General features: G+C 47.4%; 1 protein-coding gene across 6 annotated transcripts in view; it reads left to right on the plus strand.

Moving 5' to 3' along the window:
- Nucleotides 1–25659, plus strand: part of LOC109871053 (plakophilin-4) — a 111324-nt gene that overhangs the window by 41114 nt on the left and 44551 nt on the right. For 4 of the 6 annotated variants that reach the window (XM_031805496.1, XM_031805497.1, XM_031805498.1 and 1 more), the window contains 6 exons: nucleotides 6410–6522; nucleotides 15454–15488; nucleotides 18475–18600; nucleotides 19002–19204; nucleotides 19642–20191; nucleotides 23778–23804. In XM_031805496.1, the coding sequence (XP_031661356.1) occupies nucleotides 6410–6522; nucleotides 15454–15488; nucleotides 18475–18600; nucleotides 19002–19204; nucleotides 19642–20191; nucleotides 23778–23804 (1054 nt within the window). The remainder of the gene's footprint in view (nucleotides 1–6409; nucleotides 6523–15453; nucleotides 15489–18474; nucleotides 18601–19001; nucleotides 19205–19641; nucleotides 20192–23777; nucleotides 23805–25659) is intronic. The other 2 variants (XM_020461835.2, XM_031805500.1) reach the window with 1 other exon arrangement.

Genomic DNA, 25659 nt, shown 5'->3' on the forward strand with positions numbered 1-25659 from the left:
TGGAAGTGATCAACAGCTTCTAATCAGAGCCCGATACCTCTATATACTGTATGACTCTGCTACTAAAAATACACTGACACAGTGGATCCTGTATAACGTTGGCGTGACCTCACTGTGCCTGGCCTATAGGGCCAAAGACTGGTCTGCTTCTCTTCCTCTCTGGTATGAAGTTACAATGCCAGTGTTGCAGTCTTTCTAATTCTTTATGCGGTGTTGAACGTGTTTCCTAAACTACCGAACTCTTCAATTCCTACTTGTTCCATTTCGTAGACTTTCATTTTCAGGGGAGAAAACGTCATTTACGGGGTTTTAGGAAAAATGTTGCGAGTGGCCCTCCGTTGTCTTATCACGAGTGCATCCCAAATGGCCGGTGTTAAATGCAGTGCACTTCAAAGTTATAAAGGGACCCCTCAATGGGATTTGCTGGATAAATAAAGGTTACAAAAAAACGCAGCCCATCATGTCAAGTGTAGACCTGTAGGTGGAGTGAGAGGCTGTGCTGAGGCTGCACGACAGGACAGAGTAGAGTAGAGGCCAATGCTTGAAGCTTTGAGCTGAGTCTACCAGAGTCACTGTCCATTTATGCCTCTGCATGGGGTCATGCAACCCGGGGCGTGGTGGTATGTCATCGGTTTGTACTAGGCCCTATGAAGTAGGACAGGCCGAGACAGAGGGGGACAGGATCTGATTCAGCGCTGGGTGACAGGGCAGTCAGGCCCGAGGACTGACACTCATTGTCATGCCGAACAATGAGCAGAGCTTAAGCAGAGCAAAGCGCATGTTGGTACAGGAAGACCAGCCTTCATTGTCTCCAACCCTCCTTCCACTAAGCCTGGCACGGGCCGAGGGGGGGGGGCTCTCTCGCCGCTGACATGGGCTAGATAAACATGGGCCTTGTTTAATGGTCGTTACCGCGGCCTTCGTCCTGACGCGTCGCATCATTAAGCTGAATAGATGTGTCCCATTTTGTGTTTCGCCGACTCTGCAAACTCAATGAATTATACATGGGGACCAGAGCAGAGCCGGTCTATTTGAGGCTGTAATGGACGCGCCACTTAGGCTGTGTTGTCTTTGTTCTTGTTTCATTAGGTTGCCGCCTGTAGCGACAAGCACAGATGTAGGATCTTAATTTGAACCAGTTTGCTACACCGGAAAATAATCCTGCAACACCAGGAAATGTGAATTAATGGACGTTTTTGTAGGGGTTGGTACGTTTGTTTCGTAAGAGAAAATCCATTCTTAAATTTCAAAGTGGAAATTACAAACCTTAGAGGCCTTTATAAACATCAGGTACACTACACATTTAAATGTAAAGTTCTCCTGCAAAAAGGGTGATCAAATAACGACCCTACATCTGTAACAGCCTGGTGTGAGAAGATAATAATGAATGTATTGGATCCACATTTGTCGCGGGCTTCATACGGCTCGTGATGACCTATGCTCTGGAAATTCCTGTTGAAATGTATGAGAGAGAGGTAAAAGTCATAAAATATGTTTTCTGTTTTGCGTCATAGGCTAATAAAGGACAAGGAGAGGGACATTGAGGACGACGTCTTAATAATATTGATGGCCACCTGAGAGAGGAAAAAAACTAGCAGATGCAAGAGGGGAGGATTGTTTGCTGCAGGGTGGAGACGGAGAGGCTAGCTAGCTCTGCTTCGTACAGGAAGCTCTGAATCTCCTCCATGCAGGCAGGCGTTCCACAGTGGAGGCGGGCTTGGGGTACAGAGCGTGGGTAGGACAGGCTTGGGGTACAGAGCGTGGGTAGGACAGGCTTGGGGTACAGAGCGTGGGTAGGACAGGCTTGGGGTACAGAACGTGGGTAGGACAGGCTTGGGGTATAGAGCATGGGTAGGACTGGCTTGGGGTACAGAGTGTGGGTAGGACAGGCTTGGGGTACAGAGCGTGGGTAGGCCAGGCTTGGGGTACAGAGCGTGGGTAGGACAGGCTTGGGGTACAGAGTGTGGGTAGGACAGGCTTGGGGTACAGCGTGTGGGTAGGACAGGCTTGGTGTACAGAGTGTGGGTAGGACAGGCTTGGGGTACAGAGTGTGGGTAGGACAGGCTTGGGGTACAGAGTGTGGGTAGGAGAGGGTTGGGGTACAGAGTGTGGGTAGGACAGGCTTGGGGTACAGAGTGTGGGTAGGCCAGGCTTGGGGTACAGAGCGTGGGTAGGACAGGCTTGGGGTACAGAGTGTGGGTAGGACAGGCTTGGGGTACAGAGCGTGGGTAGGACAGGCTTGGGGTACAGAGTGTGGGTAGGACAAGCTTGGGGTACAGAGTGTGGGTAGGACAGGCTTGGGGTACAGAGTGTGGGTAGGCCAGGCTTGGGGTACAGAGTGTGGATAGGACAGGCTTGGGGTACAGAGTGTGGGTAGGACAGGCTTGGGGTACAGAGTGTGGGTAGGACAGGCTTGGGGTACAGAGTGTGGGTAGGACAGGCTTGGGGTACAGAGTGTGGGTAGGACAGGCTTGGGGTACAGAGTGTGGGTAGGACAGGCTTGGGGTACAGAGTGTGGGTAGGACAGGCTTGGGGTAGAGTGTGGGTAGGACAAGCTTGGGGTAGAGTGTGGATAGGAGAGGCTTGGGGTACAGAGTGTGGGTAGACCAGGCTTGGGGTACAGAGTGTGGGTAGGACAGGCTTGGGGTACAGAGTGTGGGTAGGACAGGCTTGGGGTACAGAGTGTTGGTAGGACAGGCTTGGGGTAGAGTGTGGGTAGGCCAGGCTTGGGGTAGAGTGTGGGTAGGACAGGCTTGGGGTACAGAGTGTGGGTAGGCCAGGCTTGGGGTACAGAGTGTTGGTAGGACAGGCTTGGGGTACAGAGTGTGGGTAGGCCAGGCTTGGGGTACAGAGTGTGGGTAGGACAGGCTTGGGGTACAGAGTGTGGGTAGGCCAGGCTTGGGGTACAGAGTGGGTAGGACAGGCTTGGGGTACAGAGTGTTGGTAGGACAGGCTTGGGGTAGAGTGTGGGTAGGCCAGGCTTGGGGTAGAGTGTGGGTAGGCCAGGCTTGGGGTAGAGTGTGGGTAGGACAGGCTTGGAGTACAGAGTGTGGGTAGGCCAGGCTTGGGGTACAGAGTGTGGGTAGGACAGGCTTGGGGTACAGAGTGTGGGTAGGCCAGGCTTGGGGTACAGAGTGTGGGTAGGCCAGGCTTGGGTTACAGAGTGTGGGTAGGCCAGGCTTGGGGTACAGAGTGTGGGTAGGCCAGGCTTGGGGTACAGAGTGTGGGTAGGCCAGGCTTGGGGTACAGAGTGTGGGTAGGACAGGCTTGGGGTACAGAGTGTGGGTAAGACAGGCTTGGGGTACAGAGTGTGGGTAGGCCAGGCTTGGGGTACAGAGTGTGGGTAGGCCAGGCTTGGGGTACAGAGTGGGTAGGACTGGCTTGGAACTGGGATCAAGCATTTAGAGTCATATGGCAGCAGCAGATGCCCCTCTCTGCCCTGTTTCATCAGAAACACAATCTGGGATTCTGTAGAAACCTGCTGCATTGGAGTTATTCAGTAGAAGATGCAACACTGTTTGCCCTTGGCTGTGCATTATCTAGTAGCTCTGAGACCAGGTTTCTGCCCCTCGGACATTCAAGGCTGCACAGTCAAACGGGAGAAGGCAAATAAATGATGAACCAACCATGTTCATGACATAAGACACCCAAACATATGTACATCTTCCAGAATGTCTGATTTTAAAGTGTTTTTCTGGTCATACATGGTCCATGATAGGATCGTGTTGTATCCTGTGACAAGTGTTTTCTGCAGTGAGCCAATGAGAAAGGGCAGAGGCTGTGGAACTAAAGCCTATCTGTGTTATTTTCTTCCTGGAAGGGTCGTTCACCCTTTCCATCCCAAATGGCACCCTATTCCCTATATAGGCTCTGGTCAAAAGTAGTGCAGTACAGATGTAGGATCCTCATTTGATCAGTCTTTTGTTGCTGAGAATCTTCCTGCGCAGCAGGATATGCAAACTTGTCGTGTCTTCGAGGTTTAAAAGGGCTTCTAAAGTTTGTCATTTCCACTTTAAATTGTCAGACTTGATTTGCCCTGACTAAAATGTATCAAAGCCTCCAAAAAAAATGTCCGTTAATTATAATCCAACATTATTTTCGTGCTGTAGGAAACTGGCTCCAATTAAGATCCTACATCTGCACATAGGGAATAGGGTACCAGTTGGGACGCACACCTTTATCTGTGTTTCTATCGGGCTCTCAAATGTACTTTGTGATACACCACAACACTCTCTGCGCCACAATATTAACTCTTGGATTCTGGCGGTATGTTTTTCTCTGTGATGCCAAAGGATGACCACAACTCTCTTAGCCTACACCGTGAACTGCAAAGTCTATTTGTTCCGAGGTTTTATGGGCGTTTGAAAGGATAGGGCACTCTTTATCTGTTTTTAGACCCTGTTACTCTGCTGTAGTCTAAACAGATACTCCCGCGCTAGTGATTTGACAGCGTAGCCAGTTAAACTGCACACCCGCTTCGAAGGGATGCATAGGAAAGTGTAATGGGCAGAGACGTGCACGTATCAGTGATCTTCATGCGCTATCAGAGAGGTTTAATATTAGGTGTAATGTGGTGTGAGTGCTGCAATGCTGCTGAGAGTGCATGGGGATAGGTACAAGCTGTTGGGTTTGCACACACACACACACACACAGTACACTAGCGCTGTTAGATTGGGGTGTTGAGCTTCATTCGGACGGATGAGCAGTTACAAGATCACCCGGGGACATATTTTGCTGGACGTCACTAAAATGATACCATCGTCTCGAAGACCGTGACCTTTTATTTATATTTTAATAAATAACCCGAGAACCTGGAATAGCAAGACTCAGACTAAACCGATAAGGAGATTTCGTCTTAACGTGTTCTCTATGCCATTATCTTTGTTGACTACGTCTATACAATAGTTTTGTTTCACAAATGTGCACACAGATTCTTGGTTCTTGAAACAGAAAATAAGTTTCCCTCGTTTATTCTATACGTCTCTAAAGCGGCTGCCGCAAAGGATTTATTGATCATTTCCTTCTAAGTATATCAGTGTCAGTCTTCCTGTCAGGACAGAGGGCTGTAATATACTCTACAGAGTGGTCTGTTTCAGTCCCCGTTCCGGAGTAGTATCCTCTGTTCTGTGTCTGCTAGCGGCGGGAGCAGAGCCACCGTGTAGATGTTCCTACTTCCTGAGGAAACTGCAGCGTGGCCTGTTTCTCTGTCTCTGTCTCTCTCTGTGTGGAGCGGCAGGGCTTAGCAGAGCTCCCCTCTCTGCAGCAGCCAGGCTGCACATGGCCACTACTGAGCCAGGGGAGGGCACAAGGCAATGCAAGGCAGGCGGAGGAGGAGGAGGAGGGGAAGGAGGGAGGGAGGGCGGGCGGGAGGGGGAGCACTAGCTAACGCTCTCTTCTGAGCCAAATGAGTCTCCAGTCAAGAGAGACATTCTCGTGGCACCTCCAGAAGTTAAAGATGGGTGGTGGAGATGAGGCGTGAAGCGTGGGCAGCCTGAAGCCACCGGGACAGTGGCTTACTTCCTCTGGAGGAGTAGAGGGCTGTGACTGGCTACAGTTATATGGAAGGGGCTACAGCTGGGCTGGGGAGAGAGAGAGAGAGCTAGTCTAGCTAGATTATCGCCTATTAAGGTGAGTGGGAATGGGTCTGTGTACATGAGAGAAAGAGAGAGAGAAACAGACTGAGTCCCGGGATGTCTGTGTGTGACAGAGCGGGGGTGGCATGGGTGCAAGGAAAGGGCTGTGTGTGATGTATGGTTGTAGTGTGTGTGTGTGTGTGTGTGTGTGTGTGTGTGTGTGTGTGTGTGTGTGTGTGTGTGTGTGTGTGTGTGTGTGTGTGTGTGTGTTATGTATACATGTAGGTCTAGTAGTGTACTGTGTGTCCGCGCGCTTGTATATGTGAGGCTCTCTTCCTGTGACATGCTGCAGTGCGTGAAGCCAGGCTGAGACACAGAGAAAGAGAGCCCAGGTAGAACCCTAGGCAGGCAGCCTCACTGGGGTTCGATAATTAGAAAAGTCAGATGCTGCTTCCTGCATTGCTCCCTGCGGACAAGCTAGTAGAAGCAAGGCTGAATAACACTGTTTTTTTGCCCAGGCTAAAGTGGTACTTCAATCTCTGTGTGTGGGCTGTGCATTGTGATGCACATGTGGGACTGTGCGTGTGTGTGTGTGTGGTGTTTTTGTACGTCCTCTATGGCGCGGCGTCTGTACACGCGTCTGTTCCTCAGAGCTGTCAAACTGTTATCCTTCCTCCTCGTCGGCATCATCTTCATCCGTGTAGTTTCATTGAACCTTTTATTGAACCAGGAAATCCCACTCAGACCGGAATACCTGTTTTACAAGGGAGCCATTCTGTGAGGCATGGCATCTCTGACCTTGTGTTCCTGTCTCTGTCTTTACTGTCCTTCTGCAGGAGCTCCAGTTTGAGAGGCTGACCAGGGAGCTGGAGGTGGAGAGACAGATTGTGGCCAATCAGCTGGAAAGATGCAGACTTGGGGCCGAATCGCCAGACACTGCTAGCGGCAGGTAATGAGCACACACACATGCATATATACACACATACACATCTGTGCATGAAAGCACACACACTCACAGAGAGCCTACATGCTGGTCATAGCTTGGCACATAGTTACTTCCTCAGGCGCAGCAGTGGGCCGTAGTTTAGCATCTTGGCACAGGAATACAGTGGCGGCGAATTGACGTCTAAATGGACTGTGTATATGGAACAGAGATGGCGACGTCATCCTAGATGTTCTCATCAATTCACCTTTCAGTTTGACGAGCCATGACATTGCTGCGGAAAACAAACACACACAGTATGTTGTCTATGGTAGCAGATGTTGAAAAATGGTTGATGTGGACAGTAACAGGGGCTGCGTTTCAAAATCATAAAAGACACACCTTCGCCTTGTGCCCTTGGGGGAATCCCCGCGGCCATCTTTGTCGCTGTTTAGCCAAGCAAGGGAAGTTGGCAGTGTAAGTCCCTGGGCCCTCGTTTTTGAACGAGTTTGCGAGTGTACGATTATGTTCTTAACTGACTGGCCTAGTTAAATAAAGTTTCAATAAAACAAAATAAAAATGTTCTGAAACGCCTCAATAATTCAATTGGCGATGATTGTACATCTGCTAAGAAAAGTCAGCCATTACTTAAAACCAGTCAACATACAAGTGTAAGTAAAAAATTAAAAAACTCATGTAAATAAGTTAGAAATTGTGCTACTAACGAACATGACGGCTCAAACACGTATCATAAAAGTAAGGATGTTTTTGTTTGGTTAGCTTTTTGGAAACGTTAGCTTGCGCGCCACTTTCCCCCTGACACTTCTACATTGTAATTTTCTATTTGACCTGATATAGTAGGACGGCTAACATTCGATGCCTGCGCATATGCGTTGTCTTCTAGCCAAGATATGAAATGCAATCATAATTGACTGTAGCGCATGTAAGGCACACAATAGTTCCATGGTGACGTAAAACACAACCGTGGGACGAACGACTGACACATTCCCGGGCAAGACCGTCTTCCCTCGCCCTGCAAGTGTCAACTCCTCAGACGTCATGATCCGTCATCAGAAGTGTCCACTTCATTTGAGGGATGAGGGGAGAGGGTGTGTCTTTTAAGTGTTTGGAATGCAACCAGGGAGAAACGGCTAGATGTTCACTGCTCGGGCCTCATTTATATCGCACGAAGAACGCAATATAACTGAACAAAATGTTGATCTTGCGTCGATTTACAAATTGCGCCGATGCACACGTATTTTTGCTAGGCATTTTGCGTTGCGTATAAATGAGCCTTTGGTGAAGTGCTACTGTACTGTATAGGTTATAGCTAGCAGCCCTTGGGTTGCTGCCTGGGCTGAGCTGGGCTAGTGGAAGTATTCAGGAAAAACAGCGTGCTGTTCCGCCTCACGGGACCACCACACACAAATATATCCATGAGAGGCTTCATTAATCACGTTAGCCAATAGGGTTGGGGCGATTTTGCGATCGCGTCATCTATCGATGATGTTTGACAGCCATGGTTGATGGTGAGGACATCGCGGTGTCACAAACTATGTCACTGAGGTTTGGTGGACGTCCTTGTGTCATATTCTTTCAATAAAAAATACGCTGCTCAGGGGGATGTTCAACGTTTGGGATGTTTTTTTTTTAGAACCGAGCCCCAACTGGTGCCACTCCAGAACTTTATCCTAGTGTTGTTTTGTTAGCTCCTTGCACTTAATGATGCTGTTTGTTGAGATATGCTCTCTAATAAACTCTGGGGCTTTCCAGAAAAAAGGTGTATTTAATCTGAGATCACATGACACTTTAGTTGCACACAGGGGGACTCCATTTAACTAATGGTGTGACTTCTGAAGGTAATCGGTTGCACCAGTTTATTTAGTGGTGTCACAGCAAAGGGTGTGAGTACTTACACAATCAAGACTTTAATGGTTTTTATTTGTAAATAACTTTGAAAAATATGCTTTAAAAAAAAAATATCGCTTGAACATTAGACTTTTTTCTGTAGATCAGTGACAGACATTAAATCCATTTTAATGACGGGTAACACAATAAAATGTGGAAATGTCGAAAAGGGGGGGGTGAATAGTTATGCAAGGCACTGTATATTGTAGAAAGAGCGGAAAGCACCAAAGATGTGCAAAATGTCAGATAGGGCCTAACGTCGTTTTTTTCCATCTCCTGGTTTGTTTGAAAATCGTCATTTCCTTTTTCTCCCCGTTACCCATTCGATTTGAATGTTACTTGTCGGCCTAGCCACAGCCTACTCTAATGATCAACCATTAAGTTAATCTACAGGCCTAACGAAGTTCCATCGCAGAAAGTTGTTTGCAATTATCCTAAATAAAAACATAGCTGGTACAGTAATAACGAGAGAGAGAGAACAAACAATCGCAAGATAGACTAAACAAATATGACGTTTCAACAAACCGGGGCCATTTCTGCTTTACTTGACCAAAGTATCAGCAAAATAAATTGTACCACCGGGAAATCAAACATACAGTAATATAGGCTTACACATCGGCTAGGCTAATCGCTAAGCTTTTCCTATGTCTGGCTAACTCTCCTCGCTGCATGCTCACGTTGAGATGCTATATGTGCGTCATCTTGTGTTGCTGGATTTATTTAAGAAACTGTTGAGTTTTTTTTACGTCCCTAAATGAGACCCTGTTCGGCTAAATAGTGCGTTACTTTTGACGACGCGCTGGTCAAAAGTAGTGCACTATATACGGAATAGGGTGCCATTGGTGACGTATGCTGTATCTAATTGGAAGATATGGTTTGAAGTAATCCACCTATGCAGCATTGGATAACAGTGATTTTTTTGGGGGGATCATACCTCTTTGGTGTTGCTGTTTGAAGAACGTGATGATGTGCTGTTGAGTAGGAATGTTAATTGTTAAATGTTAAATGCGGCTGGGGAAAATAAGAGAGGAGGTTAATGGCCTGTGACTTTTGAGGGGAAATTGCTTAATGGACACATTTTAGTGGCTCCTATTAATACCGGGGTTCTCTGTTGGTTTATTGCATATCGCAGCTTTTATTAAGTCAAGTCAGTGATGCACCGTGCTGCTGTGAGAAGATTATTATCGGTCTGGTGTCTTGACTAATGGAAAAGGCATGTCGGGTTGTGTGGGACACTGTCCGCGTCTGAAATGATACCCCATGTAGTGCACTACTTTTGACCGTAGGGAGTAGGGTGCAATTTCGAACACAGCCAGTGGACACAATGTGTTATGTTGATGAAATGCTGTCTCTTTGTGGCTCGCCCGTTGCCAGTATAGTTCTATGCGGGTATAGTGCTTCCGCTCTTGAAAGTAGAGTGTACCCTGATTCATGAAAGCTCCTTTCCTGACTAGTAATAACCCCGAGGTCCTTACATGAGGCATCTCCTCGTCCAATAGCAGCACTCAGTGTGAGTGTCCATTACAGCTCTCAGGGCTCAGCGAGCTGCAGATAGAGAGAGGCGTGGCCAGAGAGTCTCCAAACAAAAGCTGTCCTACAGGAGAAATTGTTGTCAAAATTGGCAACCGGGCTATTTGCTGCTATTTCCTCCACAAGAGGCTTCTGCAGCCTCAATGAGAGTGGATCTAGTCATGATATTGATCCCATTTGTTGACGTTAGCAAGGTACAAGTACCATTTTCTCCCTACAGGACAGGGGAAATTTCCTCTGGTCATATTCTCAGCTCTCACAATCGGTAAAGGCCTACATCATAACAGGGTGTGGTTTTACGGGGTTATTTTCAACCTGGTCACTTCTACACAATGAATTCCAATCATGTGATGGCCATGGGTAGTTGGAAGAGGTTGTGGCCTTTTGGCGACCCTAACAAGAGTAATGGGCTTTGGGGAGGTCATATTATAACTTTTTTTTTTGGGGGGGAGTATATATATTAGTGTATATACATAGATGTTTATTGTTGTATTCTGTCAGAAAAGGACGTGTCACTTTCAGAAAAACATATTGGTCAAGCTCAGACATTTTTTATGTTCATGTTACAACCTATTAGGTGCATAATCCTAACAGGGTGGAAAAGTGGAGCCTAAATGAGCCATAGCGAGTGAGCGAGATTGAGCTAGCATAATGGTGAACACTTGAACGTGAGTTTAACTTCTCTATCAAACATATTTTTTACATTTTGAAACGTAGCTAATTTACTCTATCGTTTAGCATAACAGGATGGAAATGTATGAGTGTGACATACAGACCGGCAACATGAAACGTGGAAAAATAGATCCATCTGAGTATTTATATTTATTTACCTTTGCGCTATTGTTTTTCCCACCAAAGAAATGTCGAAGCTTCCTGAATGTGGTGTCATTGTAGGAAGGGGTTGTTTTCTTAAATGGAGAATTACAACAAACTAACAGGGTGGAGAGCGATATCAGAGACACGGAGCACATCTTAAATTAAATAATAATAATGAATACAATAATCATGAAAAACATGTTATTGATGACTAGGAAAAACGTTATTGATGATTGATGACTTGGAAAAACGTTATTGATGACAACAACTAGGACTATCGTAGTCCTAGAATAAATATTTTATTATTTTATGCCTTATATGTCTTGTGGAAGTTGATGAATAACACCCGGGGACATGGCAAAAACACATCCACCGGAAAAAGAGTTGAAAAAAAAAACAGCATTCAACTCCCTTTCAAGATCCATATATGTATTTTTTTTTAAGGTACCTTACATTTACCCTTTTGGGATCTACATTTTACACTAAATAAGAAGTGATGTTTCCTGGGAACAGAAAAGGCCCCGTATTCTAGGAATGACCCGACTGGCTGTGGAGGGCTGGGAAACACTCCCTGTACTGAATGAAGGATGTTGAACACTAACTGGTTGGTACTGACTGTACAATCTGGGTAAAGCTCCTTGTACTAATGACTGAGGAGGGCTGGGTAACGCTTCCTGTACTGTACTGAGGAGGGCTGGGTAACGCTCCCTGTACTGTACTGAGGAGGGCTGGGTGACGCTTCCTGTACTACTGTACTGAGGAGGGCTGGGTAACGCTCCCTCTACTGTAGTGAGGAGGGCAGGGTAACGCTTCCTGTACTGTACTGAGGAGGACTGGGTAACACTTCCTGTACTGTACTGAGGAGGGCTGGGTAACGCTCCCTGTACTGTACTGAGGAGGGCTGGGTAACGCTTCTTGTACTGTACTGAGGAGGGCTGGGTAACGCTCCCTGTACTGTACTGAGGAGGGCTGGGTAAAGCTTCCTGTACTGTACTGAGGAGGGCTGGGTAACGCTTCCTCAACTGTACTGAGGAGGGCTGGGTAACGCTCCCTGTACTGTACTGAGGAGGGCTGGGTAACGCTCCCTATACTGTACTGAGGAGGGCTGGGTAACGCTTCCTGTACTGTACTGAGGAGGGCTGGGTAACGCTCCCTCAACTGTACTGAGGAGGGCTGGGTAACGCTTCCTCAACTGTACTGAGGAGGGCTGGGTAACGCTCCCTCAACTGTACTGAGGAGGGCTGGGTAACGCTCCCTCTACTGTACTGAGGAGGGCTGGGTAACGCTCCCTCTACTGTACTGAGGAGGGCTGGGTAACGCTCCCTCTACTGTACTGAGGGGGGTTGGGTAACGCTCCCTCTACTGTACTGAGGAGGGCTGGGTAACGCTCCCTCTACTGTACTGAGGAGGGCTGGGTAACGCTTCCTGTACTGTACTGTGGAGGGCTGGGTAACGCTCCCTGTACTATACTGAGGGGGGCTGGGTAACGCTTCCTGTACTATACTGTGGAGGGCTGGGTAACGCTTCATGTACTGTACTGAGGAGGGCTGGGTAATGCTTCCTGTACTGTACTGAGGAGGGCTGGGTAACGCTTCCTGTACTGTACTGTGGAGGGCTGGGTAACGCTCCCTGTACTATACTGAGGGGGGCTGGGTAACGCTTCCTGTACTATACTGAGGAGGGCTTGGTAAAGCTTCCTGTACTGTACTGAGGAGGGCTGGGTTGCGCTTCCGGCTCCCTGTGTGTCATGAAGCAGCCTACAGGGCTAAGCCATCAGCATCATCAGTCTGGGCGAGAGAGAGTCGTTGGCATCCCACTCTGGGATCAACACAGACCCAGCATCTCCTCCACATCCCTATAAAAATGGAAGAGATTTTCCTCGTCCTAATGTCACAGCGTTTTTACTCAATAGGCCATTCGGCCCATCAATAGAGGTGACGTCATGCTCAAGTGTTCTGATGAGGCTCATTCAATTTCATTACACTTTCAGGACAGCAGCAGTCCTTCATATCAGTCATCTGGGCTGGTACGACTTGATCAGCGAGACTTTCTGAGTGGGTTGAGACTGATGAGGAGACCTCCCACCCAGGGAATGGAAGCTCCAGATACAGATCTAGGATCAGCTTCCCTTCCTCCAACCCTAAGCTTAACCAATAGTGGGGAAATTATAAACTGACCCAAGATCATTGTCTAGGGGGCAATTTCACCCTACACTGGAATGGAAGACGTAAACCCTTCCCCTTTGTAGCCTACTTCCAGAGCGATATGATTGTGAGCTTGAAGCTGGAATCATTAACGGTGCAACAGCCACGTCCGTTTGACATATTGCAACAGCAACGAAGCTACTGCAAACAACAAACACTCTTTTTTTTCCCCCTCGGACATCATTGCACTTGCCATAGAAAAGCAGAATATGGTAGGCCTACTGCAAGAAAAAATACATCCGCGTTGCGTGGCGCTCCTCACCTCCGTTTCGTCATCAAAAACGATAACGACGGCGGTGGGGTGGGACCGTGGCGCTGCTCTTCTTCCTGTCAGGGATGGGTTTGCTTGTCATGTTTGTGAGTATCAGTAGTTTACTGCCTGGGTCTCCCTCTGCCCACCCAGGTGGCTGTGACTGTGAGATGGGTCTGGGTATGATGGTAGCAGGAGTTTGGGTCCGCATCCCAAATGGGACCCTATTCCCTAGTGCTCCTTTAAAGGAAATAGAGTGGCATATGGGACGCAGCCTATGCCACTTCATCTGCCATGGCTCAATGGAGCATACCTCTCCTCGCTTCCTCTTTTAATTGCCCGTGTCTCGTTGTCATGCCGATCGCCCTCCCCTTATTCTAGAAGCTCATTTAACATCCCCTCGAATGGTAAGATCCAGCAAGCGAACGGCAGCAGCAGGGTCATGGCAATAATGACCCGCTAAGATATTTCATTTGAATGCACAGGGGCGGGAACCCTGCTTTAAGGTCCAGCGCTCAAACAATTCTTCTCTTTGACTCATTAGAAATTACCACGATGTCCTTTTCGCTAAAGATAATTTTCTTATGTAATTGAAGCTGTCTTGGTCCAGGTAGCTGTTAGATCAACCTTTTTTTACAGTTTGTTTTAGTTGAGTTCTTCTGTGCTCTGAGGGGTCTTCCCTTAAAATCAGCTTGAAGTGGCTGAGGTTTGCAATAGGCGAGCCGCTCAGGGCCTGGTGTTATGGCCGCTCTCATTGACGAGAAGAATGAATCACATTTCCTCTCCCAGACAGAGAGTTCATCCCAAATGGCACCCTATTCCCTACATAGTGCACTACTTATGACCAGGCAAAAGTAGTGGGTCCAAGGTAGTGGTCAATATAGGGGATAGGGTGCCATTTGGGATTCACGGCAGAGTTTGAGCTGCCTGCCTGCTCACCTTTCCACTGATCCAGGAATGACCCCGCCATCCATCACACTCCCCGCCTATAGATCCATTTGGCTCTGCTTTCCCAGCAGGCTCTGGTCAGTAGTAGTGCACTACACAGGGAATAGAGGGTACCATTTGAGACTCAAGCCTCGGTGTTTGTCTGAGGGCCATGATGTGTTTTTAAAATGGACCTTCTCTCCGGCCGCCAAGCTTTTATACCTCATTATTCCTGGGAGACAACTGCAGCTCTATCGCTGAGAAATGTGTGTACGCTCAACATGCAGTAAATCAGAGCGGTCAGATGTGTGTGTGTGTCTGTCTATCTGCATCCATCTGTATGTGTGTCCGTTCATGCCTGTGCGCCCAGGTGTGTGTGTGTACACGGGTCATGCTTGCCTGCTTCCTTCCATCTGTGTGTTTTATCCTCGGCGGCGCATTGCCGTTTTTGCCGCGAGATCAATATGTTTTCTATTTACTGTACCAGCGCTGCCCTACAGCCTCAGAGCCTCAGCCAGGATGAATTGCCAAACCTGACCTTTTCCGTTTATTCGCAAAGTGTGTTTCTCAAGCACCGACGAGGATGAAAAATAACCGCCGCAAACCTCAGGGAAAAGGATGATCCTACTCGTACTCTGTCTGTCGTGGCAGGAAAGATCACCTTCACAACTAGAGAGGCTAGAGAGGAAAGGGGGATGCCTAGCAATATCAACATATTTATTCTACTGTAAATGAGAAGTCCTTGAGCCATGGGACATGTTCATCTCTTACTGTAAATTGCAATTCCACTACTGATATGTAGCGAGCAGTGTTTCTGTCTGTCCCCCTAACTGTTCTGCCTAATGTGGTTTCTATTTCAGTTGTACAACTGAATGCATTCAACTGAAATGTGTCTTCCCCATTTAACCAAACCCTCTGAATCAGAGAAACAACCATTTTGAATTTCATTTCCATTTTTTGGTTGTACACTTTTTATGTGTATGGAGGCATATTCTGCATTGCCATAATAATTCTCTCTGTTTCTTTCTATGTTTTGTCCGGTCCATTATTGCATCTGCACTTAAGAGGGGCCATTCCATTTCATCTTTACAGTGAATGTTTGGGCAGGTCCCAAACGGCACCCTATCGTCTTACATAGTGCACTACTTTTGACCAGAGTCCTATGGGCCCTATAGGGAATAGGGTGCCATTTGAGACACACGTTTATCTAAAGCGCAATTGAATAGGCCCTACATACTCAACTGGCGGACCGCCGACCAGATCCGGAACCAGAACGGGGTCAATCCTATCTAATTCCTCCTTCTCTCTGTTTTTGTCTTTCAGCTCGTCTGAGAAGTCTCTCCCCTGGAGATCTGCAGGTAAGGACTGCTCCTCTTTCCTTACCTACACCGTGCCACTTCCAAATGGCGCCCTATTCCCTTTATAGTGCTCTACTTTCCACCAAAAGTAGTGCACTTGTGAATCAGGTGCCGTTTGGGTTGCATCCCATGTCACCAATCACCATATGTAGACACACTTATTATTTTTAAACACTGAAAAGCATACCATTATACCATGCCATAGATAATGTATGTCGTACGGCTGCTGACTGAATTGATAACAGTCTCCTCTGGCACATTTCAAATTTGCGTTAATCCCACCCTCTCAAACCTGAATACCTTCCCCCTTTCCCTCCTCTCCAACTCCCCGAGATGACCCCCCAAAAAAATAAATAGATGTTTTTATTGTCACATACTTAACGGATCCCCAGACACTTTGCCACTGCTGCTGGAATTGATGAAGTGCATTTTACTGGTGTGTTTCATGGCTTATTAGCTGTATAATGGAACTAAGTGAATCGGCGCGGTCGTCATTCATCTTTTATTGCGGATCTTGTCAGAGGGACCCTATGGGGTTACGATTGTACATATGCACTGGGAATGTTAATATAGCTTGTCCCGGTATGGTTTTGAATTTTTCACTCGCTCCAGTCGGTTTGTTGCTGAAAAGAATTACTAGCAGAGGGATACAATAACAACAAGCACATGGGTTTCAAATGGCACCCTATTCTCTAGAATAGAATGCATAAGGTTCTGGTCAAAAGTAGTGCCCTGTGTAGGGAAAGGGGTGCCATTTGGGGGCGCATGCTATTTGGATGAGTATTGATTTCCTTATTGTAGTTGATAAATCGTCGTTAGCCAACGGTAATGTGTTTTTCTAATCCAAATGTGAAGCAGAAATGATAGCTGATGTTTATTGATATTAAGTGAGCGACAGGCTGTGTGGATGAGGAGAGAGGACCGTTGTTTGCTCAGTGTTTTAATCAACTGTCTAGCCGTAATGATGTGAGTTAATAACCAGGGTATTATTTTGTCTTCCTTAGATTGGAACTCCTCCACCCTGCATTATGTTAAGTTGGAGGCCTGCGCCCCAAATGGCGCCCTACTCCCAATATAGTGCACCGCTTTTGGCTAGAGCCCTACGGGGGGCTCTCTGGGCCCGGGTCAAAAGTGGTGCACTATATAGGGAATTTGGTGGCGTTTGGGACGCAGACACAAAGTGTTATGGGTGAGAGAGTGTGATTGCAGTGGAATGAGCTGCAGTGTGCTGCTGTAGAGGATAATGTCTGTGTCTGGCTGGGCTGTCTGTGTCTGGCTGGGCTGCTTATTACCCTCCCGGGCTCACGCCCCATTCGCCAGTCGCCAGGCTGTCAATTAAAGTAGGAAGTGTTACTGTGGAGATAGGCTTTCGTTCACCTCGAGCACTGGGGCGGCACAGTCACAGGTTGTGTCCCGAATGTCACCCTACTTCCCTAATAACCTGTACTACTTTTATCCTTGAGCCCTTTGTGACGGATGCACGCTTTAATCCCATGATTCAGGGAGAGGGGTCGGAGGGATGTAACACTCTTTCATTGCATACAGTCTCATTTCTCAAACAGGTTCAGTAAAGATGCCCTGAGGGCAGAAATGACAAATAAAACGTCAGACAGGTTCACTGTCTGAAAGGTTCCTCCTAATATGCTGTGTGGAGCAGGAAGGGGGGGGGGGGGGGGGTGTGAAGCGTCGCACAGGACACAGACCGGTTGAATCAACGCTGTTTCCACGGCGTTCTAACCCACGTTGGACAAAACGTGGAATAGACCTTGCCCGCTGGGCTGTTTTTGTGGGGAATACACCTGCTGTTATGGGCAGAAGCGACACCCCTATCAGATCCTTTCCCGTTGTTGTTCTGTGAATTCTGCTTTTAGCCATTTCCTTTTTATTCTCCTCTTTTATGACGTTTTCCGCCATAGAATTCAGTCACGCGGCGAGCATGGCCTTTTGAAAAATGTAAGTGTCCGCCTCGCAGCGCACAGTGAAATAGCGGTAATTTCACATCCGCCATAATAATTGCAGCAGCAGAATTGACTGAGGTACCGTAGTTGCAGCCAATCCGTACCCCTAGAGGCGGCGGCGGCGTCGAGCAGAGAGCGTGGACCCCTGGCAAAGAAACGGGTGGCTGAGACACAAGTGGGAGCACAAGCCGCCAGGCCGTCAAACCAGCGAGGCGTCGGTGTTAACAGGTCTGTGCAAACAGCCACAACAGAGGTCTCGTTCTCCGTGAAATCCAGCCTCCCTCCTCATCCATACATGTATGCCAGCCAACAAGGCCCCTCCCTCCAGATCAATGCCAATGGATGCGTCCCAATGTCCCAGCTGTTGGAGCGGAGCTCATTCACACCTGTCGCGCTTAACTCGATGTTGATTGCGGAGCAACATTGGGCAGCAGCCTATGAGATTACTGGTGTAATTCTTCCTCCTCGTCGCCTCACTGGCTGCTCTCATGGCGTGTGTACCAAATCGCACCCCATTCCCTATATCTCCCTATGGGGGCCCTGGTGAAAAGTAGTGCACTGCATAGGGAATAGGGTGCCATTTGGGACGGAACCCGGGGAAACTTTATAGTTTGGAAACCGTTTTCGAGGGAGGATTTTCATCAGTGTCCTGGCACCGCAAAATATGAGCACAACAAATGTCTTAGAATGATAACAAATAGGAACAATTCTGGAATTTACACGAGTGTGAAAGGAATGTGGTGGAATTGATGTTATTGCCCTGAAGTGAAATCTTTTAACTTCTATTTACCCTCTTTTGCAATTGGACTGTCTTCTGTTCCTCCATATGTATACCCCTATCTATTTTCCATTTAGCAGACTTAAAAAAAAATCATAAGTGACTTAACATAGTGTGTACAGTACATTTTCCTATTGGTACATATACCTATGGGTGGCCCCCAGCGGAAATTGAAGCCACAATTCTTACGTTGCCATGCTCTGCCTGCTGGACCACACAGGCAGCACTGACTTCGTTCTCCCTTTCCCAGATGCCTCGACCTCGGGGGAGTCCAAGTCTCGGGTGACGGACAGCTCTCAGTCGCCCACCTACCGCCTCAGAACAGAGCAGGAGCAGGTGGTCCTCTACTCCCCAGAGCAGAACTCGCTCCATGAAAGTGAGGGTCTAATGCAGCTAATTACTAATGCAGCCTCGGGTTCCACTGTGGTGCTGCTCTCTCTCTCTCTCTCTCTCTCTCTCTTTTTCTTGCACTTTTTCCCTTCCCCTCCTCATTTTTCTCTTCCTGTCTCGTTTTCTCTCTCTCGTTCTGTCTCCCTCCTTCCCTCTCTCTGTAGTTTGAATGAGTCAGTGTATGCTACAGTGTGGAAGGGTAGGCAGGTGAAAACAGCCACTGTGTGAGGTCATTAGCACTGTGTGGACTAGCTAAAGGTCATGTAGTGCTTTGAGGACACTCACACTGTCTCTCTCCACTCTCCCTCTCTCTCCCCTCCCTCACTATGTTTCTCTCTCTCCTTCTGTCCCTCTCGCCCTCCTTTCCTCTCTCCTTCTCTCTCTCAGGGTCTACAGGGAACTCCCGCAGCTCCACCCAGATGAACTCGTACTCAGACAGTGGCTACCAGGATGCCAGCAGCTACTACAGCAGCCAGAACCAGAATAATCTGGCCAAGGCCGAGCTGAGAATGCAGCACTCGTACCCAGGCACAGGCGGCACCTCCACCCTCCTGAGGACTGCCAGGGCTGAGGGCCAAGCTCAGGTCCAGGTATGGACACGGAGCAGAGGGCACACCGTCTGCGGCAGCCACGACCATGGAGTTGTTTAGAGGGCACACCGTCTGTGGCAGTCCCGGCCATAGAGTTTGATAGAGGGCCACATGCTATCACAGAAGCGGAAATGGCGAAGATAGGAGATGAGCTCTCTAGTACATCTCTATGGTCGTGACTCAGACACTGACTGGTGTTGAGCACACAGATGCTACTGCCGGCTACACACAAGTCACAGGGAGATGGGGGGGAAGTTGGAGAAAAGAGAGATGAATAGAACCTAGAATACTCCCAAAAGACATAGATGTATATATAGACATAGATATTTGTTGAATGTCTAATGGAGATCACCGTAAATAGATGTTAGGACTCTATTAAATTTGGTGTTAAAACGTGTGGGGGTTCCTCAGTAGTTTCTCCTTGTCCGTCCTGGCAGGCTCCGTTGTTAACTGCCGCAGCGCCGGGTCGAGCCATGAGGAGGGTGAGCTCGGTGCCCTCCAGGACCCAGTCCCCGGCCTACGGCAGCAGTGTGTCCCCCTCTCGCGGCTCCCTGAGGGCCACCATGGGTAGCAACTACGGTTCTCCTATCATGACGGAGCCCAAGCCCCTGTCCAGTATCTTCTCCACCACCCTGCCCTCGGCGCAGCGCGCCGGCTCCCCTTTCAACACTCAGAAGAGCTCCCCTGCAGCCCTGCGCCGCATGGGCAGCGCCAACTCCCGCTCGGGCAGCGCCAGCCGCGCCACCTCGCCCTACCTGGGGTCGGCATCGGGGCGCATGGGGTCTCCCTTAACGATGGTGGACGGCCCCCTCACCCAGCAGCCGGTGGGGTCGTCGGCGTCTCCGGTGCGCTCCAGCATGACGGCCCAGCCCCAGCACTATGGCTCCACCTTGCCTCGCTCGTTGATCCACCACGACGGAGACCCCTACGGAGCCCAGAGCTATGACGTCTACGAGAGGATGATCCCACGGCCTGACAACCTCACAGGTCCGTTCTTATGCCTTCCCCTTTGTACACAAATACCCAGAAGGCCATATAGATTTATTTTTATTTTTTTTATTTCACCTTTATTTAACTCAGGTAGGCTAGTTGAGAACAAGTTCTCATTTACAACTGCGACCTGGCCAAGATAAAGCATAGCAGTGTGAACAGACAACACAGAGTTACACATGGAGTCAACAATTAACAAGTCAATAACACAGTAGAAAAAAAGAAAAAAAAGAGAGTCTATATACATTGTGTGCAAAAGGCCTGAGGAGGTAGGCGAATAATTACAATTTTGCAGATTAACACTGGAGTGATAAATGATCAGATGGTCATGTACAGGTAGAGATACTGTTGTGCAAAAGAGCAGAAAAGTAAATAAATATAAACAGTATGGGGATGAGGTAGGTAAAATTGGGTGGGCTATTTAGTAACAAAACGGTAACAAAACGGATGGCACTGTGATAAACTGCATCCAGTTTGCTGAGTAGATTGGGTGTGCTCACTCTCTCGAAGTGTCTACTCTCCCTACAGATAATACATGCATGCCTCCACAGAGCAGGAGATAATGTATGCGTCCCAAATTGTACCCTATTGCCTCTATAGTGCACTACTTTTGAAACAGGGCGCTGGTCAAAAGTAGTGCACTATATGCACTGAGTGAACAAAACATTAGGAATACCTGCTCTTTCCATGACATAGACTGACGAGGTGAATCCAGGTGAAAGCTATGATCCCTTAGTGATGTCACTTGTTAAATCCACTTCAATCAGTGTAGATGAAGGGGAGGAGAGAGGATAAAGAAGGATTTTTACACCTTGAGACAATTGAGAAATCGATTGTGTATGTGTGCCATTCTGAGTGTGAATGGGCCAGACAAAATATTTAAGTGCCTTTGAACGGGCTATGGTAGCAGGTGCCAGGCACACCGGTTTGTGAAAAGATCTGCAACGCTGCTGGGTTTTTCACACTCAACAGCTTTTCGTGTGTATCAAGCACAGGAGGTTGGTGGCACCTTAATTGGGGAGGACGGGCTCGTGGTAATGGCTGGAGCAGAATGGGTGGAATGGTATCAACAACATCAAACACCTGGTGTCCATGTGTTTGATGCCATTCCATCCGCTCCGTTCCAGTCATTATTATGAGCCGTCCTCCCCTCAGCAGCCTCCACTGGTGTCAAGAATGGTCCACCACCCAAAGGACATCCAGCCAACTTGTCACAACTGTGGGAACCATTGGAGTCAACACGCTTTTGACACCTTGCAGAGTTCGTGCCCCGGCGAATTGAGGCTGTTCTGACGATAAGTACGTTTAACGTCCTCTCCACTCCAGTCTGTGGTGCTGCTGTCAATGCTTTTCCATTGGCATGCTGCAACACACAGTGAGACACTGCACACAGCCCAGAGAGCCATTGTCTCCATCCCAAATAGCACCCTATTCCTTACATAGTGCACTACTTTTGACCAGATCACTATGGACCCTGGTCAACCTCTGGTCCAAAGTGGCGCACTATATATGGGGATAAGGTACCATTCGGGACGTGGGCCATGTCAGTCTGTGGCATGGGCCAAGGCCCCTTTCTCTCTCATGTAGACTTGCGTCATAAACCACAGGCCACTGTTTGAAGGGGAACGCCAGAGGGTTTGGCACGATCCATCCACTCGCACAGTTAGATATACTGCCATTGCACTAGAAGGAATGCAAATAGTCTTCCATCCATTGTGGAAAAACTCCTAGAGCTAGATGTACTAGAAAATAGACTGGCGTTTCTAGGAATAACGTCTTGACATACCAAAGACAAAGCTGCTGTTTTGGCTTTGTTGTTTTGTGTACGTTATCCGATTTGATCCCAATTGCATAAATAAGATACGTGCGTTCAAGTCAAGTTAGATTTCGTTTCTCCTGTCAGGTTCATTTAAAATGAAGAAGGGTGCCAGCATGCCTGCCAGCATACCCTCCCCCTGAGATGAATCAGTGTGTTCTGGTTGACAGCTCCACTAAGTAATTCATATGTTGTGTGTTGATTGATAGATCTGTTGTAATTTCTCTTTGCGGTTGTCAGCCATAGGAGTGTGACTTGACATTTCAAACCCCCGTAAATACTAGCTGCTTGACAGGGAGTCTGTAGAAAGAATGCTAGAATAATTCTAGAATGATTGTCCTCTGTTGCTGCCGAGGCTTTACTTCTTCCACTGCATCAGAAATGAGCTGGAGATTGTGGGTTGTGTAGTGCATATTAGTGCATATTATCAGACATTTTCTTTCGTGTTTTTGTTCCTCTTTGGAAGAAAAGATCCCTGTGGTGCAAAACAGTTTAAATGAAATTATGTTCTATAATTTTCTCACACTAGGGGATTCTCTTCCTGGTACAAAGCAGTATGGGAAACCAGGCTCAGCAACTTCAGAAAGTGTAATAAGAGGTGGTATACGGCCCAAATGGCACCCTATTCCCTACATAGTCCATTACTTCTGACCAGAGCCATATTGGCCCTGATTGAAAGTAGTGCACTATGTAGGGAATAGGGTGCCATTGAGGATGCAACCATGTTTTCCACTCCAGAATCATTTCTGATATTTTGAGGCATTCTTGTATGAAACATAGTTGTTTAATGCAGGGTTCTCCAAGCCTGTGTCTAGAAAACTACCATTCTGTACATTTTTACTTCAACCCTAATCTAGCACATGAACTGAACCAGGTTAGTTTACAACTGGGTTGGAGCAAAAACCTACAGGAGGACAGCGCCCCAGGAACAGGGTTGGACACCCCTGGATTAGAGTGTTCCACTCAAAGCTAGAAACCAAGCATGCATTCGTGCTCTGGGCTGTTGGAAGAGAGTGGAACCGGATTCTCTGCTATTGTGGGCCGTTTATCACTACAGTAAGAGTTTGTCCTCTTTGTCCTCTTCCTTTTAGCCTGAGTACTCCTCGTTTTGCTGCTTTCGGTATCTACTGGAGATAAGCATGTAGGTAGATTATGAAAATGGCACAGGGATTATAAAAGAAGGGGTACAAATGATTCCTGTTTTCATAATGGACGGCTTTGCAGATGAATATAGAATGCATGCAGCCAATTTCTGGTACAAGGCCTATCTCATTTTACTGAGTGCCTGCCGTCATTTATATACGGTCTATGGTGCCCGTCTTTTACACAAATATTCATATGACTTTGTGTTACTTTGTCTTATTTCAACTGTCCCACTAGTGAAAAAAAAAATCTAAACAGTTGCATATCCCGATTTAAAAAATATATATATTTTGGACGATATACAGTATATATTTGGACATTTATACTTGACTCCGAGTATAAACGTGTTTTTTTTCCCGTACCTGTGCCAATACTCTGGTATTTTTCATCCTATAGCTTGTTCATCTCCTGCTCTCGTCCCTCTTGTCCCAAATAAAATCACAGCATCCAACTGCAAAACATATAGAATTGTGAGAATCACAATACATCTCGTGAGGTCCCTGACAATGCATAGCCTTTAGTCCCAGATTGCAGCAATATTTCTCAATGTTTTTATCATGAAAAGGTTGCGATGTGTGTGTTTTTTTTTGACCAACTTTTCCTGCCGCCATTGGATATCGACAGACCTCCTGGTCGATGATGACCTTCAAGGTGAATTCTAACTTCATCATGTTGCCCTCCCCTCATAATGTGCTTGGGTCCGGGGTGAAGTTTCCCCTCGGTACAGATCTAGGAACCAGCTTCCTGTCATGACCTTAACCATTAGTGGGGAAAATGACTCAACTGACCCAAGATCAGCGTCTAGGGGCAACTTCTCCCTAGATTAGTGTCTGAGCATGGCATGTATGTATTTTTTTCTGTGGGGACGATGCGTGTCACCTGTCTGTTCATAGCATGATCGTCATTTTCAACCTATTTCCTTTTACAAGCATTAAAACCCCCATTCACATAGGGCAGTGGAGAAATGCCTTCAAATGTAGAGTTATCTTTTCCCGGACCAAGTAAGTCTGTGCTTTTCCCATTACTTTCCCATTACTTTCCTATTACTTTCCCATTACTTTCCTATTACTTTCCCCTTACTTTCCTATTACTTTCCCATTTCTTTCCTATTACTTTCCCATTACTTTCTTGAACTTTTGTAAATCAGGGCCCAAGAATAATAATCTCCACGAGGCCATTATATCACTGTATTGCCCAGTGTGTGTGTGTCTCTCTCTCTCTCTCTCCCTCTCTCTCTCTCTCTCTCTCACTCACTCACTCACTCTCGTGCTGATGGCCATAATCCACATACGGAGACTGATGATCTCTCTCTCCCAGACACAAATGGCTTTTTAAACCTCTTTCTCCAAGGTGCAAAGTCTGCAAACAGATTGGTCTCTTTGGCCAGTCAAGCCCAATAGCTTCTGCTTTTAAAAATCCACCTTTCCAGAAATAAGTCTCTCACCATTGCCGCTTGTTATAGAACCCCCCCTCAGCCCCCAGCTGTGCCCTGGACACCATATGTGAATTAATTGCCCCCCATCTATCTTCAGAGTTCGTACTGTTAGGTGACCTAAACTGGGATATGCTTAACACCCCGGCCGTCCTACAATCTAAGCTAGATGCCCTCAATCTCACACAAATTATCAAGGAACCTACCAGGTTCAACCCTAAATCTGTAATCATGAGCACCCTCATAGATATCATCCTGGCCAACTTTCCATCTAAATACACCTCTGCTGTCTTCCACCAGGATCTCAGCGATCACTGCCTCATTGCCTGCATCCGTAATGGGTCCGCGGTCAAACGGCCACCCCTCATCACTGTCAAACGCTCCCTAAAACACTTCAGCAAGCAGGCCTTTCTAATCGACCTGGCCCGGGTATCCTGGAAGGATATTGACCTTATCCCATCAGTAGAGGATGCCTGGTTGCTCTTTAAAAGTGCTTTCCTCACCATCTTAAATAAGCATGCCCCTTTCAAAAATTTAGAACTAGGAACAGATATAGCCCTTGGTTCACCCCAGACTTGACTGCCCTTGACCAGTACAAAAACATACTGTGGTGTACTGCATTAGCATCAAATAGCCCCAGCGATATGCAACTTTTCATGGAAGTCAGGAACCAATATACACAGTCAGTTAGGAAAGCTAAGGCTAGCTTGTTCAAACAGAAATTTTCATCCTGTAGCACTAATTCCAAAAAGTTTTGGGACACTGTAAAGTCCATGGAGAATAAGAGCACCTCCTCCCAGATGCCCACTGCAGTGAGGCTAGGAAACACTGTCATCACCGATATACGATTATCCACAATTTCAATAAGCATTTTTCTACGGCTGGCCATGCTTTCCACCTTGCTACCCTTACCCCGGCCATCAGCTCTGCTGAAACTTGCCCAAGTCCCCTCTGCTTCTCCTTCACCCAAATCCAGACAGCTGATGTTCTGAAAGAGCTGCAAAATCTGGATCACTACAAATCAGGTGGGCTAGACAATCTGGACTCTCTCTATCGAAAATGATCCGCCAAAAT

Source organism: Oncorhynchus kisutch, linkage group LG26 (genome assembly GCF_002021735.2).
Source record: "Oncorhynchus kisutch isolate 150728-3 linkage group LG26, Okis_V2, whole genome shotgun sequence".
In the NCBI taxonomy this organism is placed as follows: Eukaryota; Metazoa; Chordata; class Actinopteri; order Salmoniformes; family Salmonidae; genus Oncorhynchus; species Oncorhynchus kisutch.